The 13,975-nt window shown below is 51.8% G+C and overlaps 1 protein-coding gene across 1 annotated transcript in view; it reads right to left on the bottom strand.

Moving 5' to 3' along the window:
• The window catches only part of SLIT3 (slit guidance ligand 3), a 729,977-nt gene that overhangs the window by 83,378 nt on the left and 632,624 nt on the right, over positions 1 to 13,975 (bottom strand). Inside the window, exons 17-20 of the mRNA XM_040262791.1 lie at positions 10,605 to 10,748; positions 9,612 to 9,755; positions 6,342 to 6,505; positions 5,042 to 5,174 (exon numbers count right to left, since the gene is read on the bottom strand). Of these exons, the coding sequence (XP_040118725.1) occupies positions 5,042 to 5,174; positions 6,342 to 6,505; positions 9,612 to 9,755; positions 10,605 to 10,748 (585 nt within the window). The remainder of the gene's footprint in view (positions 1 to 5,041; positions 5,175 to 6,341; positions 6,506 to 9,611; positions 9,756 to 10,604; positions 10,749 to 13,975) is intronic.

Below are 13,975 nucleotides of genomic sequence, written 5' to 3'. Positions count from 1 at the left end.
AACACAACATTGTAAATCAACTATGCGTCAATGAAATTCAAAAGAAAAAAGAAATGACTACTATGCTGTTTTGGTATATTATCAGAGAAGAATGTTCACAATTATTTGAAAAAGCTATCAAAATTCTTTTTCTAACTACATATCTGTGTGGAGTCAGATTTTCTTCTTATAGTCTCAGAACATATCACAACAGAGTGAATGCTGAAGCAGATATAATAATCCAGCTTCTTCTATGACATTTATAAAACATAATGTCATTCTTCTCAATGAAATTTCTTTTAGTTTGTTTTCACAAAAGTATGCTTTTTATAGAAAATATGATGGTATGTTGTTGTCATTTTTAAATGAAATTAAAATAAATATTTGAAAATATAATTTAAACTACAACTACTCAGTTGCAGTTTCCAATATGGTACATACCAACAGATAAAACCCACATAGACACAAGTTCTTAGAGTCCTGGAGGCTTCTGAAAAATGGAAAGGGGTCTTGGTGGTGGTGAAGAATCTGCCTGCCAAGGCAGGAGATGCAGATTTGATCCCTGGGTTGGGAAGATCCCTTGGAGGAGGAAAAGGCAACCCACTCCAGTATTCTTGCCTGGGAAATCCCATGGACAAAAGAGCTTGGTGGTCTATAGTCCATGGGGTGGACAGAGGAGCCTGGTGATCTATAGTCTGTGGGGTCACAAAAAAGTCAGACGTGACTTAGGGATGAAATAACAACCATAACAACAAAAAAGAGGTCTTAAGACTTAAAGCTCAACATTCAGAAAACGAAAATCATGGCATCCGGTCCCATCACTTCATGGGAAATAGATGGGGAAACAGTGGAAACAGTGTCAGACTTTATTTTTGGGGGCTTCAAAATCACTGCAGCCATGAAATTAAAAGACGCTTACTACTTGGAAGAAAAGTTATGACCAACCTAGATAGCATATTAAAAAGCAGAGACATTACTTTGCCGACTAAGGTCTGTCTAGTCAAGGCTATGGTTTTTCCAGTGGTTATGTATGGATGTGAGAGTTGGACTGTGAAGAAGGCTGAGCACTGAAGAATTGATGCTTTTGAACTGTGGTGTTGGAGAAGACTCTTGAGAGTCCCTTGGACTGCAAGAAGATCCAACCAGTCCATTCTGAAGGAGATCAGCCCTGGGATTTCTTTGGAGGGAATGATGCTGAAACTGAAACTCCAGTACTTTGGCCACCTCATGTGAAGAGTTGACTCATTAGAAAAATTTTGATGCTGGGAGGGATTGGGGGCAGGAGAAGAAGGGGACGACAGAGGATGAGATGGCTGGATGGCATCACTAATTTGATGGACATGAGTTTGAGTGATCTCCGGGAGTTGGTGATGGACAGGGAGGCCTGGCGTGCTGCGATTCATGGGGTCGCAAAGAGTCAGACATGACTGAGTGACTGAACTGAACTGAACTGAACTGAAGACCCCCAAAGTTTAAGAATTTCTGGAATAATGGACAAGAACATAGGATTTGGGGTCAGTCTAAACTGCTTTTTAATCCTAACTAGGCTGCTTACTAGACTTAGAAAGTGGTTTTTACTTCTCTGAAAGTTCCCTATCACTAAAACGGGACAAGTGACAGTGTCCCCTATTTCTTTTAATTAAAGTGTAGTTGATGTACAATACTGTATTAGTTTCAGGTGTACAACATAGTGATTCAACATTATAGCTTCAGTTCAGTTCAGTCACTCAGTCGTGTCTGACTCTTTGCTACCCTATGGACTGCAGCACGCCAGGCCTCTCCCTGTCCATCACCAACTCCTAGAGTTTACCCAAACTCATATGCATTGAGTCGGAGATGCCATAGCTTACACTTCATTTAAAGTTATTATAAACTATCGGCTATATTCCCGGTGCTGTACAATATATGCTTGTAACTTATTTATTTTGCACATAGTAGTTTGTACCTCTTAGGCCCCTTCCCCAGCCTGGCCCCTTCCCCTGCTTTTCTCTCCCCAGTGGTAACCTCTAGTTCGTTCTCTGTATGTGTGAGTCTGTTTCTGTTTTGTTATATACATATACATTCATTTGTTTTGATTTTTAGATTCTACATACAGGTGAGCTCATACACTATTGTTTTTCTCTAACTTATTTCACTAACCATAACACCCTTCATGTCCATTCACACTGTTGCAAATGGCCTATTTCAATGACAGCCTGGGGGCACTGAATGAACAGGTGAAGGTGGAGCAGAGAGGCCTCTGCTTAGCCCGACTCACCCGAAAGGAGAGGACAGAGGAGGCCCACAGAGAGCAGGGCCGTGGGGTGCCTGCAAAGGGCTGCTCAGAGGAAAACTCACTTCCCATTTGGATAGCCCTGCCTTGCTCTCTCGTGCTCGTTGCAGACTCCTACACTGTGACCTTTGGAGAAACACTGTATAACCTGTTTTCCTCCTTCTCAGTGAATTAAGCTTAATTTTGTTTTGTAAGTTGGCAGCTCTGCCCAATATAACTAAAGATGCCGAGGGAGCTGAAAAGCCAACCTTGGAAACACTGACTCTGGACTCAGCCAGTGTCCCTGACAAGAGCCCTCCGAGCCCCGGTGTTCTGGGCCTGCCAGTTTTCCCCTTCTCTGGAGGCTGTTCCCCTGCCTCCTCTCCCCTCTCCCCTCTCCTCCCCGGACACTCTCTTTCCCCTCCAGGAGATGGCTGGTGACAGAGGTGAGGGCTGCCCTCGCTGGTGAGCTTTTGAACCCATGTCTGGCAGAGAGCAGTGCCATCCATCATTTCCGAAGCAAGAAATCAGGTCTCCTCCCAGAGCTCTGGCGTTTATAATTATGACCAATTATCTTTGTTATTTCATTCTCTGTTTCGTGAGCTTTTGGGGAAAAACATTTGAGAGCCTGTTTTCACGTCATTTCTTCTCTTTGACATGTGCTAGTTGGCACTTAATTAGCTCAGGGAGGAGGCGTAAACCTGGGTCATCTTCTGCAGCCCCCACCGCACCCACCCCCCCACGTAGCCCAACCAGGAAAGCATGGAGCTCTCCCCATTGCTCACGCGCATCTCCAAGGGTGCTTCCCAGGGGGCACAGTGGTAAAGGACTGGCTGACACAGGAGACGCAAGAGACGCAGATTTGATCCCTGGGTTGGGAAGACCCCCTGGAGTAGAAAATGGCAACCGACTGCAGTATTCTGGCATGGGAAATCCCGTGGACAGAGGAGCCTGGCGGGCTACAGTCTAAGAGTCTGGCACAACTGAGTGACTGAACACGCGCACACACACATCTCCACAGGCACATCTCCTGCCCAAAGCCAGGACTGAAACAGGCTTTTTGTGACTCTCCCAACCTTCTTCCATTGGGCTGGCAGCACGGGGACAGTCTCAGTGAGTCTTAGGACATGCCGGGAGCCCCAACACACACAGGAACCGCTCAGCTACTCTAGAGTGGGGCATACTCAGGCTCCACCCCGTGAGATGCTGGCAGAACCCAGCAGAGAAACACCCCCTGCAAGGGCATTTGCTAAGCTCAGCCTCAGGACCGGGTGTGCCTGGGGCCCCGGGCAGGGACAGCCAGCCTGACCTGTGGGTGGTACAGTGGCCCCAGTGGGCCCACTGGGCTTCCACCAGCCCCTCTCCCAGCTCTGCCTACCCGCCAAGACAGCCTTAGCTCAGGCAGCCCCCCTTCTCTTTATCGGCCCCTTGCCCTTTAGAGCCTAGCTCCAGCCCTACCCTTACCTCGACCCCCAGAGCAGCTTTCTCCCATCTTCACACCAAATCTCCCTACTTTTGGATGTCATAGCAATCTGGTTCCTCTTCTTTGTAGCACTTTTCATGGTTGTCTCGTCACACGTGTGTCTGAGATGACTGAGCAAATGTCAGCCTTCCCCGTGAAACCAGGACCCACACGGGTAGGGGTCGCACCTGTTTCGTGCACCATCACCTCCTTGGTGTGTCAGAGTTCCTGACACACGAGGTACCCAGCAAATGCACGTGGACGGAATGACGAAGGGATGGGAAGCGGCACGAGGCTGCTCTGTCCATCCCGCAGGGGCTGCCTGCCCAGCCGTTCCTGCGCTGCGACGCGGCCGTGCCCGCGAGGCCTCCCTGCCTGTGAGACTCTCTCAGCTTCCCAGGGGGCAGACATAAGGCTTTTTCCCACAATACTAACACCCTTCATGAGGGGAACGGCCTCTCTTTCATTTAACTGGGAGCTTCTGACAAAGGAGCAACCCCTAGAGACTTAATGTCAGGAGGTAGGGGGTAGAATAAGACGGCTCCTGGGTGGAGACTGAGCGGAACTCAGAACTAAGATTTCCTCTGTAAAATGGGTGGTTTTAAGTTAAAATAGGACCATATTCGAAGACATGCTTGCTAAGCCACAATGCCTGCTGGGCTGTGTTTTGACCATTATGTCCTATTTCTGGGGTGAGACTGAGAGATTGTGGGTGTTGTGACCAAAAAGAAGAATGAGCACCGAAGAGCTGATGCTTTCAACCTGTGGTGCCAGAGGAGCACGTGAGAGTCCCGTGGACAACAAGGAGATCAAACCAGTCAATCCTGAAGGAAATCAACCCTGAATATTCACTGGAAGGACTGATGATGAAACTAAAGCTCCAATACTTTGGCCATCATGAAGATATGAAGAGCTGACTCATTGGAAAAGACCCCGATGCTGGAAAAGATAGAAGGCAGGAGGAGAAGGGGACGACAGAGGATGAGACGGTTGAAAGCCATCACCGATTCTGTGGACATGAACTTGGGCAAACTCTGAGAGATGGAGGCCTGGTGTGCTGCATTCCATGGGGTTGAGAAGAGTCGGACACGACTTAGTGACTGAACAGCTCCAGAGAGCAGAGCAGGGGGTGTCAGAGAACTCGAGACAACAGCCCTCCCACTTGTATTCTGCAGGTCGTCACTGCCAGGCAGAGGTTTGGGCGAGAGAGCTCCCCGCGCCACGTGCAGGACGCCGCCTGACCCTGGCCAAGGCTCCCGCTTTGTGGGGACGCCTTCAGGGAGGGCATCCCCAGGTCGTCGTGCTGCAGGGGTGGGGTGTGAAGGATGTGGCGGCGACGGGGTACTCACAGCTCCGTCACGTCCTTGGGGATGCCTTTGGGAAGGGCACGGAGCCCCCGGTTGCTGCAGCGTACCACCGTCTCCACACAGGTGCACTGCTCGGGGCAGCGCGGGCCCAGCTGGCAGCTGCTCTCATCGTTGCCTGTGGAGAGCTGGCAGTGAGCGAGGCAGGAGAGGGCCCTGCCTGCCCGGGTGAGCTCAGCCCGCTCCCTGACCCAGCTGCTAACGTGACAGGGGAGCCCTCAGCTTCGAGCCAGAACTGGAGATAAGGAGCTTGCTGGTCTCCTCTGTGGTTGAAGGGAAAGGAGAGGCTCCTGGGTCGGGAAATAGGGTTATCTTCTCCCACGTTTATCATAAAACAAAGACGCTAAAAACTTGATTAACCAGATACTAGAAAGGGAAGAGGTCACTGTTAACCAGCTCAGGAGTAAGCCAAATGGGGACTTCCCTGGCAGGCCCGTGGTTAAGACTCTGTGCTTCTACCGCATGGGTCAGACCCCTGGTAGGATGACCAAAGGAGTAAACCAAGCTGACCGAAGGGGTGGTCCTGGTGGGGTGGGCCTGGCCACTCCCCTCCTCTTCCTCCTCCTGTTCTCCACATCTGCCACTACACAACACTTCTGGGTGGTGACTGTGTCCCAAGCCCCTGTTACACCTGTACCTCAGTTAATTTACAAACCAGGTTGTCCATCTCTAGTTACCTAAAGCTGACCCAGTAAAAACCATGCTGGCCTGAATTTATGCAAAGAAACACGTATCTCTAATCCTAACGCTCAAAGCCTTGGATCTTCAGGTGTGATACTGCCTAGCCCAGGACAGGAATTTCCCAGAAGCTCATCTTGAAGCCTGTTTCTCATGAGCACCTGCTCTGAGCCTCATGACGATGCAGGCAGGAAAACTGCAGACCAGGGCTCTCATGTACAGTTGTGTAGGCAGCGTACTGCTCAAGGGTGCCCCATCACCCAATGGGCACCAAACTCGCTGTGGATACAGCAAATTAGGATATCTGGTTCAAGAGTGTCTTCAGAGATGGCCACAAAGTATCTTGCTTTAACAAAAGCAGGATCTTACAACATTTCTTACTGATGGAAGTCTTAAGGTCTTTAGAAAGAGGGAACTGTTTTTAATTTGCATGATGGAGCTGTGTGGGCCAGCAAGCAGGCCTGCAGAGTCCTTTGGTACTCTGGCTGCCCGCTGAGGGCAGAGGAGACGCTGGTTTCAGGGGTCCTGACCTGCAGTTACCCCTGCCCACGCCTCCCTTCTCTCCTCACTTCCTTGCCTGGCCCGACCCTGCCCCCAGCCTCCTCACCGTCACAGGTGAAGTCCTGGATGGCCACGTCCTGGATGGGAATCTCTTTGAGGAAGAAGGGCTTCTGGCACCGGGGGTTCCCACTGACTATCCGTCTCTTCCTCAGCCACTTCCCGAGCCAGGCCAGGTGGCAGTTGCAGTTGAAGGGGTTGGAGAGCAGGTTTCTGGGAGGAGAAAAGGGCCCCCTCTGAGTGCTCAGCGTCTCTCCTGGTCCCAGGGGTACTGGTCCTGAGATCCAGGTCTGCAAGCCTAGAACCTGGCTCTCCAGGAAGGTCTGCTTCCAGTGCAGGAGAATGAGGAAAGAGGAAGAAAATCTGGAAAAGGAAGCCAGACTCTCTTCTACATCCCGGGGGCGGTCTTTGCAAGGACCTCTGCCGACAGACAGGACCCTGTCCCTGCCACGCCCTCCCTTGTTCAATGGGCTCTACCTGTGTGAGCTGACTCAATTTCTCACACTCAGAGCCTTCACTTGAAGCTGCTCCTCCAGTCTGAAGTTCTTTACCATGTGCCTGGCTGGCCCCTCAGCTTAAATGACCCCTCCCCAAAGAAGCCCTGGGCTTCCCAGGCGGTGGGAGTGATAAAGAATCCGTCTACAATGCAGGAGACGTGGGTTTGATCCCTGGGTCTGGAAGATCCTCTGGAGGAGAGCATGGCAACCCACTCCAGTACTCTTGCCTGGGAAATCCCATGGACAGAGGAGCCTGGTGGGCTACAGTCCATGGGTCACACAGAGTCAGACACAACTGAAGCACTGAGCATCTTAAGGGAAATGGGAAGTTCTGCCCTGTTCCGTTCTCGCTTCAGTCGCCAGCATTTCCTCCACAGCACACATCGGGAGCTGCTAACGCCTCCCTCCTCGGACTCGCTGGGAGGAGAGACCAGTCCTGTCCTCCTGCTCTGAGCCTCAGGAACCAGCAGGGCATCAGCACAGGCACTTGCACATACCTGTCAGATACGATGATGGACGGATACGGGAGTTTCCTAGAGGGCTGGGATGGGGCTGAGTGCTTTATAAACCCATTCTCTTATTCAGACTTGTCGTAGCAACCCTAGGAAGGACGTGGCATGATTCTCGCTTTACAAATGAGGGACACAGAGCATAGGAAGGCTGAAGAACAGGGCCAGAGGGCCCACAGGGCCTGCAGTTTGACATGGCAGTTGAGGGCTTGGGAGTTGGTCCTGCCTGGGGTCGACTCTGACTCCGAGAGTCAGCAGCTGTGAGAAGGCGGTAAGTTCCTCCTCCTGACGGAGTCGGTTCCCGACATGCTCTGTGACTCTGGCCCTCTGGGTTTTGGATTCCCAGGGTGGAGGCATCCGGGAGAGGTAAGAAGTGGGCTGAGATAAACTGGCCCACCCACCCTACTAGTTCCTTACACATTGTCCTTCACGTTGATGCCACTCATTCATTCAACTCATCCACGTGTTCAACAGTTATATAAAGGCAGGACTTCCCTGGTGGCTCAGAAGGTAAAGCATCTGCCTACAATGCCAGAGACCCGGGTTCAATCCCTGGGTCGGGAAGATACCCTGGAGAAGGCAATGGCAACCCACTCCTATATTCTTGCCTGGAAAATCCCATAGATGGAGGAGCCTGGTAGGCCCCAGTACATGGGGTCACAAATGGTCGGACACGACTGAGCGACTTCACTTTCACTTTCTTTCACTGAGTGCCAGGCTCAGATGTACGCAGTGAGGATACAGCAGTGAACAAAACAGTCATATATCCCTGTTCTTCTTCCTTCTGGAACTTATATTCCAGCGGATGGGAGGCAGATAGTTTCTAATCAAGAATACTGGAGTGGGTAGCCATCACCTTTTCCAAGGGATCTTCCTGACCCAGGGATTGAACCCGTGTCTCCTGCACTGCAGATATTCTTTACCATCAGAGCCACCAGGAAGCCCAACAACAAAAAGTGTAGTATGTTAGGGAATGGTCAGTGCTATGGAAAACAATTAGAAAAGCAGGGCTGGAAGAACTGGGGATGATGGCAGAGGTGGAATGGGGCCGAGGCAGCTGACGCTGGAGCCAACGACAGGAGGAGGGGAGGGAGCCAGGAGAAGGGCTTTGCAGGCAGTGGGTGCAGCAGTGCAAAGTTCTCAGGTGGGAGTGGGCCTGGGGCATGCTCAGAACAAAAGAAGGCTGATGGGACTGAGGGACTCGATGGAGTGGGGCCTTTAGCACATTCTGGAACTTTGGCTTTTATTCCCAGCGAGGTCAGTGTCTGGGATCATGAACATGGGCAGCTACAGGAGATGCAGGAATAGCTTTCTCTTCTGTCTACCAAAGGGTCTTTGGAGAAAAGAAGAGAGGGAAAAAAAAACCAGCAAGCAACTAAGGGTAACAGAGCCACATGGAAATATGATGGACACCCATAAAGCCTGACACACGCTGAACACTTTCCCTATCTCAGGCCCCTGCTGTGCGTTTTGCAAATATTAACAGATTCCGTCCTCAAAACAATCCCATGAGGATTATGAGAAGTGACAACAAAAGCACGGAGAGGTGAAGTAACTCTTCCAAGGTCACATAGCTAACTTGAGGTAGAGCTAGTATTTGAAGCCAGAAAATTTGGCTCTAGAGCCCAAAGTTTTCACTATTATTCTAGACAGCCTCCCTTAGCAATGCAGTGAATTTTGTGGGCAGGAACACTTGTCCAGAAAGCTCGATTCTAACTGGTTCTGATACACATTTAAGCAGTCAGTGACACTGCTTTAAAAAAGTCCCTGTCAGACCATGACACTGGCCTGCTTAAAACCTTTGCTGGATTCCTAACATGCTCTGGTTAGAAACCCAACGGCCTACGGCTGTCCTGCAGCCTGGCCCTGGCCTCCCCTCCAGCCTCGCCTGCTCTGTATATGACCACGTTAGGCATTGCTCGTCCTGCATCTCTGCCCTGCTTTAACCCAGGGCCTTTGCACAGGCTCTTTCCAATGAAGGAATGCACTTTCCACTTTCTTGAACAAGCTAATTCGCACTCACCTTCCAGAACATAGCTCCAGTGTTCCCTGACAAGGCCCATGGTAGGCTTTCATATCACTGTGGGCCTCTGCTCTGTGGCCGCTCGCTATGCTCTGAGCTCCGGGAAGCAGGGCCCACGTCTGTGCCTCCTTAGCATTTAATGGTGCCTGGCACATGGAGGGAGGCTGACACACGTTTAAGCTGACAGATGGAAAGGTGACCTTGGGTCAAAGACAGCCAGGTGCTGAGAGAGGAGAGGGGTGCAGGACAGGTACCCAGAGTGAGTGTGCAATGGGTCCAGGGGGACTTACATGGTGGACAGGGAGACAAGTGTGGTGAAGGCTCCGGGGGTGATGGTGGTGATCCGATTGTCGTAGAGAGAGAGCAGCCTCACTGAGCTCAGGCCAGCAAAGGTGTCATTGCTCACACAGCTGATCAGGTTACTTCTTAGCATCCTGCAGGGAGAGGGGTGCAGGGAGCAAGCACAGGAGTCGTCTTTTCCCTCCCATCCTTTCCGTGTGTGTGTGTGTGTGTGTCTGTGAGTATAGGGTGCTCCTTTTTCCTGCCCCATGGGTGTGTGTGTGAGTGTAGGATGCTCTTTTTGCCAACTCCATGCTCAGACCCCTCACGATGCTGAGGTCTGCCATGTGATAGCTGGGCCTGGGGCTACATGTAACTGTGTGTGCACACTCTTGGCTGTGGACGCTTTATTTATAGTACAAGCAGGTGTCGTGTGTGTACGTATACACATGCATATTGTATAGTGGTTACTGTATCTATGGATATTTTGCGGAGGAGGGGAGAATCAAGACGTGGCTCTGGACATCAGTTTGTGTGTGTATTTGCGTGCTGATACACACATGCCTGTTTGTGTATGTGTTTATCTGCGTGTTGCGTGTATGTCTCTATGTCATTTTATGTACATGTGTCACGCCTATGTTTGTGTAAATGTGTGCCTGTTTCGGGTATGAATCTGCATCAGTGTATATGTGAGGACAAGTGTGTGTGTGTGTGTGTGTGTGTGTTGGGGGTACATGCCAAGTTCTTTCCCATTCAGGGCTGGGAAATGCCTAACATCTCCCTGGCGAAAGGAAGGAAAGGATTCTGCTGCCTAGGTCGATGCTGGGCCCCACCCGCTCCCGCCCGCCCTTACTGGCCCCCACTGCCTCCCCAGACCCCCTCCCCGCCTCCCCAGGCCCCCCTCCCCACCTCCCCAGCGAACCCTCCCTCCTGCCGTGGCCCAGGCCCTTCCCTGCCTCCCCAGCCCCCTCCCTGCGGCCGTGGCCCAGGCCCCGGGGACTCACAAGGTCTTGAGGCCGCTGAGGCCGCGGAACACGCGCCCGTGCACCGCTTCCAGCTGGTTCCCCGTCAGCATCAGCTCCTGCACGCTGGCCGCGCCGTCAAACGCGCCTTCTCTCACTTCCTTGATTCTGTTGTTACTCAAGTTTCTGGAAGGAGGGACAGGACAGGTCAGGACTCAGGGCGGGAACGGTCAGCTCTGCAGCCACGTGGTGACTCTGAGGTGCCCCCAGGACTGAGGACTGCCTGGCGGAGGCTCCATCTTGGGCTTCCTGACCTTCGGTCTTCAGCACCTGTGCCCCAGGAAGCAGGGAGCCCAGACCCACGTGGGCTGGGTGGGGAGGTTACCTTCGTGGACTAGACTGTGTAGTGTTTGAAGTCTTTCAGTACAATTCTCTTTTCTGTGCCCTGGGGACTGACAGATTTAAAATGGTTCTCAAACTTATTTTCTCTTTTTGAAAGATCCTCTCACTAAGTAGTGATGTTCAAGAGGAGAGCAGGAGAAAAATATCAAACGTGCCTACTCTCTATGGGGGTGAGGCATTTGTAGAACCTTCTGCTCTTCATCATGTGAGATTCCCGATATAAACGGACCCTTTCTAGTTGCTACTTCTTGTGCACTTATTATGTACTAGGCATCATGTGAGGGGTTTGGCCAACAGAATCACATCAAATCCTCAAAACAACGGCCATCAGATGGATATTATTTTTATCATTGTCTTATTTTATGGATGAGGTGACTGAGATTCAGAGAGGTTAGGTACCTTGCCCACAGTCACACAGCTAAGAGCACTGGGATTGAAGCCCAGGCTTTTAAGCATGTAGAAAAGCCTCCAGCGAACTGCTTTTCCTAACTGGATATTCCTTTGGCGATGTGGATGTCCATCCCTTCTATCAGGGCTCTGAAGGATCAGGGTTCGGGACACCGTGTTTTCCTCAGCGGGCTCAGTCCTATTAAACCACTTCCGATTCTGCTCTGGAGCTCAGACAACAGGCTCTTCCCTGCTAGGGCCAACACCACCTGGCAGGCTGTATGGGAGAGCTGAGTGGCAGGCAGGTTCCGTTGAGCTGTAGGTGCTGTGAGGGGCAGGGGGTCTCCACAGACTACTCAAATGCTTAGGCCTGAATGGCAGCCCTGGCTGGCTGGCTGGAATGGAAAGGGATGGGTTTACAGGAGCTGAATGAAGAATCCAGCCTCCTCAGCAAACAGCCTGGGGGACCTTATTCTATGACTGGGAGACTCGTAGGTGGAAATGGAGCTGCTGACTAGCTGAGTGCCTTGAGCTTATTAGAACCTCGGGCTCATGAGAAAGACAGCTGGCCCACACTGTCTTGCTGGATGCACTGAGGCCCGGGGCAGGGAGGGCACTGCTCTTGGGCCCAGAGCACCGAAGGATGGGTCCCTGGTATTACTGCTTCTCTCAAGAGCCCTCCTCGCGGAGCCTGGGGCGGACTCACGGCCCCCCACCCTATAGGGATGTGTGAGTGCAAGCTAAGTCGCTCTGTTGTGTCTGACTCTTTGCAACACTATGGACCGTGGCCCGCCAGGCTCCTCTGCCCATGGGATTCTCCAGACAAGAATACTGGAGTGGGTAGCCATGCCACCTCCAGGGAATCTTCCCGACCCAGGGGTTGAACCCGCATGTCTTTTGTCTCCTGCACCGGCAGGCGGGCTCTTTACCACTGGCACCACCTGGGAAGCCCCATGGGGATGGTTCAGGGCAACTGAAATTCAACTGGGCACCCTGGTGCTCAGTGCAGGCTGCTTGCCCCCTTCGCACGTAGGCATGAGGTCTGCCAGGGGTGGCAGTGCCCGCAGCTGTGCACAGGTGTTGAGGAAACAATTCCCACCGTCTCAGTATCTGCTTCCTCCGTGCTCCCAGTCAAGGCCTTCCTTACTTCCCCTCTTCCATCCTGCTGAGAAAACAGGTTCCAATGCTCCTCTAGCCCCTCCCCCAAGATCTGAGTGAGCTTGGAGATTCTCAGACTAGATTTGTGCTCCCTGCCTGACTCTTCCGAAACTCAGCTGGTTTCCTTATAAATCCTGGTAGTCTTGGTCCACAAGAACTTGGAAGTGAAAGTCGCACACAGGGGAGATTTCAAATTACCCCCAAATTTGACATGGAGGAGAGAGAAAGAGTCTCCCAGCAGCTATAATTCATCCAAATGCTGGAGCTTCTCCTCCAGCTCAAGAAGAGTTCAGCTTCTCGGGGAACTGAAGCACACAGGGCGGGCAGTGGAGGTGAGTTTGGGCAGCTAGCAAGCGGGAGGTTCCGCTTCCCGACACTTGCTTCTTTAAGTGAGCAGAATTAACATCACACTACTGTAAGGTTTGCGAATTGGATTTACTCAGGCTGGGAGAATGGAAAACATAAGGAGGGCAATTTTTTGGAGGATAGAATTTTCCAGAAGACCTGGGTGCTGCCCTCTCTCCATCCAGGCAGCTCGGGCTGAGGGACAGAGACAGAGCAACTCGGGACAAGTGCCGCAGTCAGCCAGCGGCTCAGGGCTTTGTAAGAGCTCCATCTTCCCTGGTGGCCCAGACAGTAAAGAGTCTGCCCCCAAGGTGGGAGACCGGGATCTGATCCCTGGGTCAGGGAGGTCCCCTGGAGAAGGAAATGGATACCCACTACAACATTCCTGTCTGGGAAATACCATGGACAGAGGAGCCTGGCAGGTTACAGTCCATGGGGTCGTAAAGAGTTGGACACGACTGAGCAATTCTCACACACACACACACACACACACATCATCATCATCTTATTCTCAGAGGAGTATCTTCCTGAAGATGCCCCCGATCCCAGCAAACCCCCAAATGCAAAACTCGGGCCACTGCAGAAGCCTCTCCCCATTTCATCTCTTCAGACCACCTGAAGGATGACTGCTTCATCACGGCTTTGACTGCACTGTCCTTTCACACCTGAAAGGACCCAGCCGCGGAAACCCCTGCCCCAGGCCCGGGTGGCTTCAGGACACAGGGAGTGCTTGGCTGTACTGCCTCTGCAAGCTGCTGGGTGCACTTTTAATCCCGGAGACACTGAGGCCATTCTAGGCTGGGGGATTCATTCCGGAAAGCCCGCGTCTGGGAAGGAAACCTCAGGCTTCTTCTAGGACCCTGTCTCTTCAGGTCTGTAGGACATCTCCTAAACCATGGTAACATGGAGTGTGCTAGTCACTCACCCGAGTCTGACCCTTTGGACTGTAGCCCACCAGTCTCCTCTGTCTATGGAATTCTCCAGGCAAGAATGCTGGAGTGGGTTGCCATTCCCTTTTCCAGAAAGCATCTGCAATCCTATTGTAAAGTCCAGTCCTCCATGGAAAAGCAGTAGGGAGAGTGCTACGTGGATTTTTCTGGAAGCCGAGTATGCCAGGTCAT

The sequence above is a fragment of the Oryx dammah genome, unplaced genomic scaffold (genome assembly GCF_014754425.2).
Source record: "Oryx dammah isolate SB20612 unplaced genomic scaffold, SCBI_Odam_1.1 HiC_scaffold_20, whole genome shotgun sequence".
In the NCBI taxonomy this organism is placed as follows: Eukaryota; Metazoa; Chordata; class Mammalia; order Artiodactyla; family Bovidae; genus Oryx; species Oryx dammah.
This window is presented reverse-complemented; position numbering and strand designations above follow the sequence as displayed.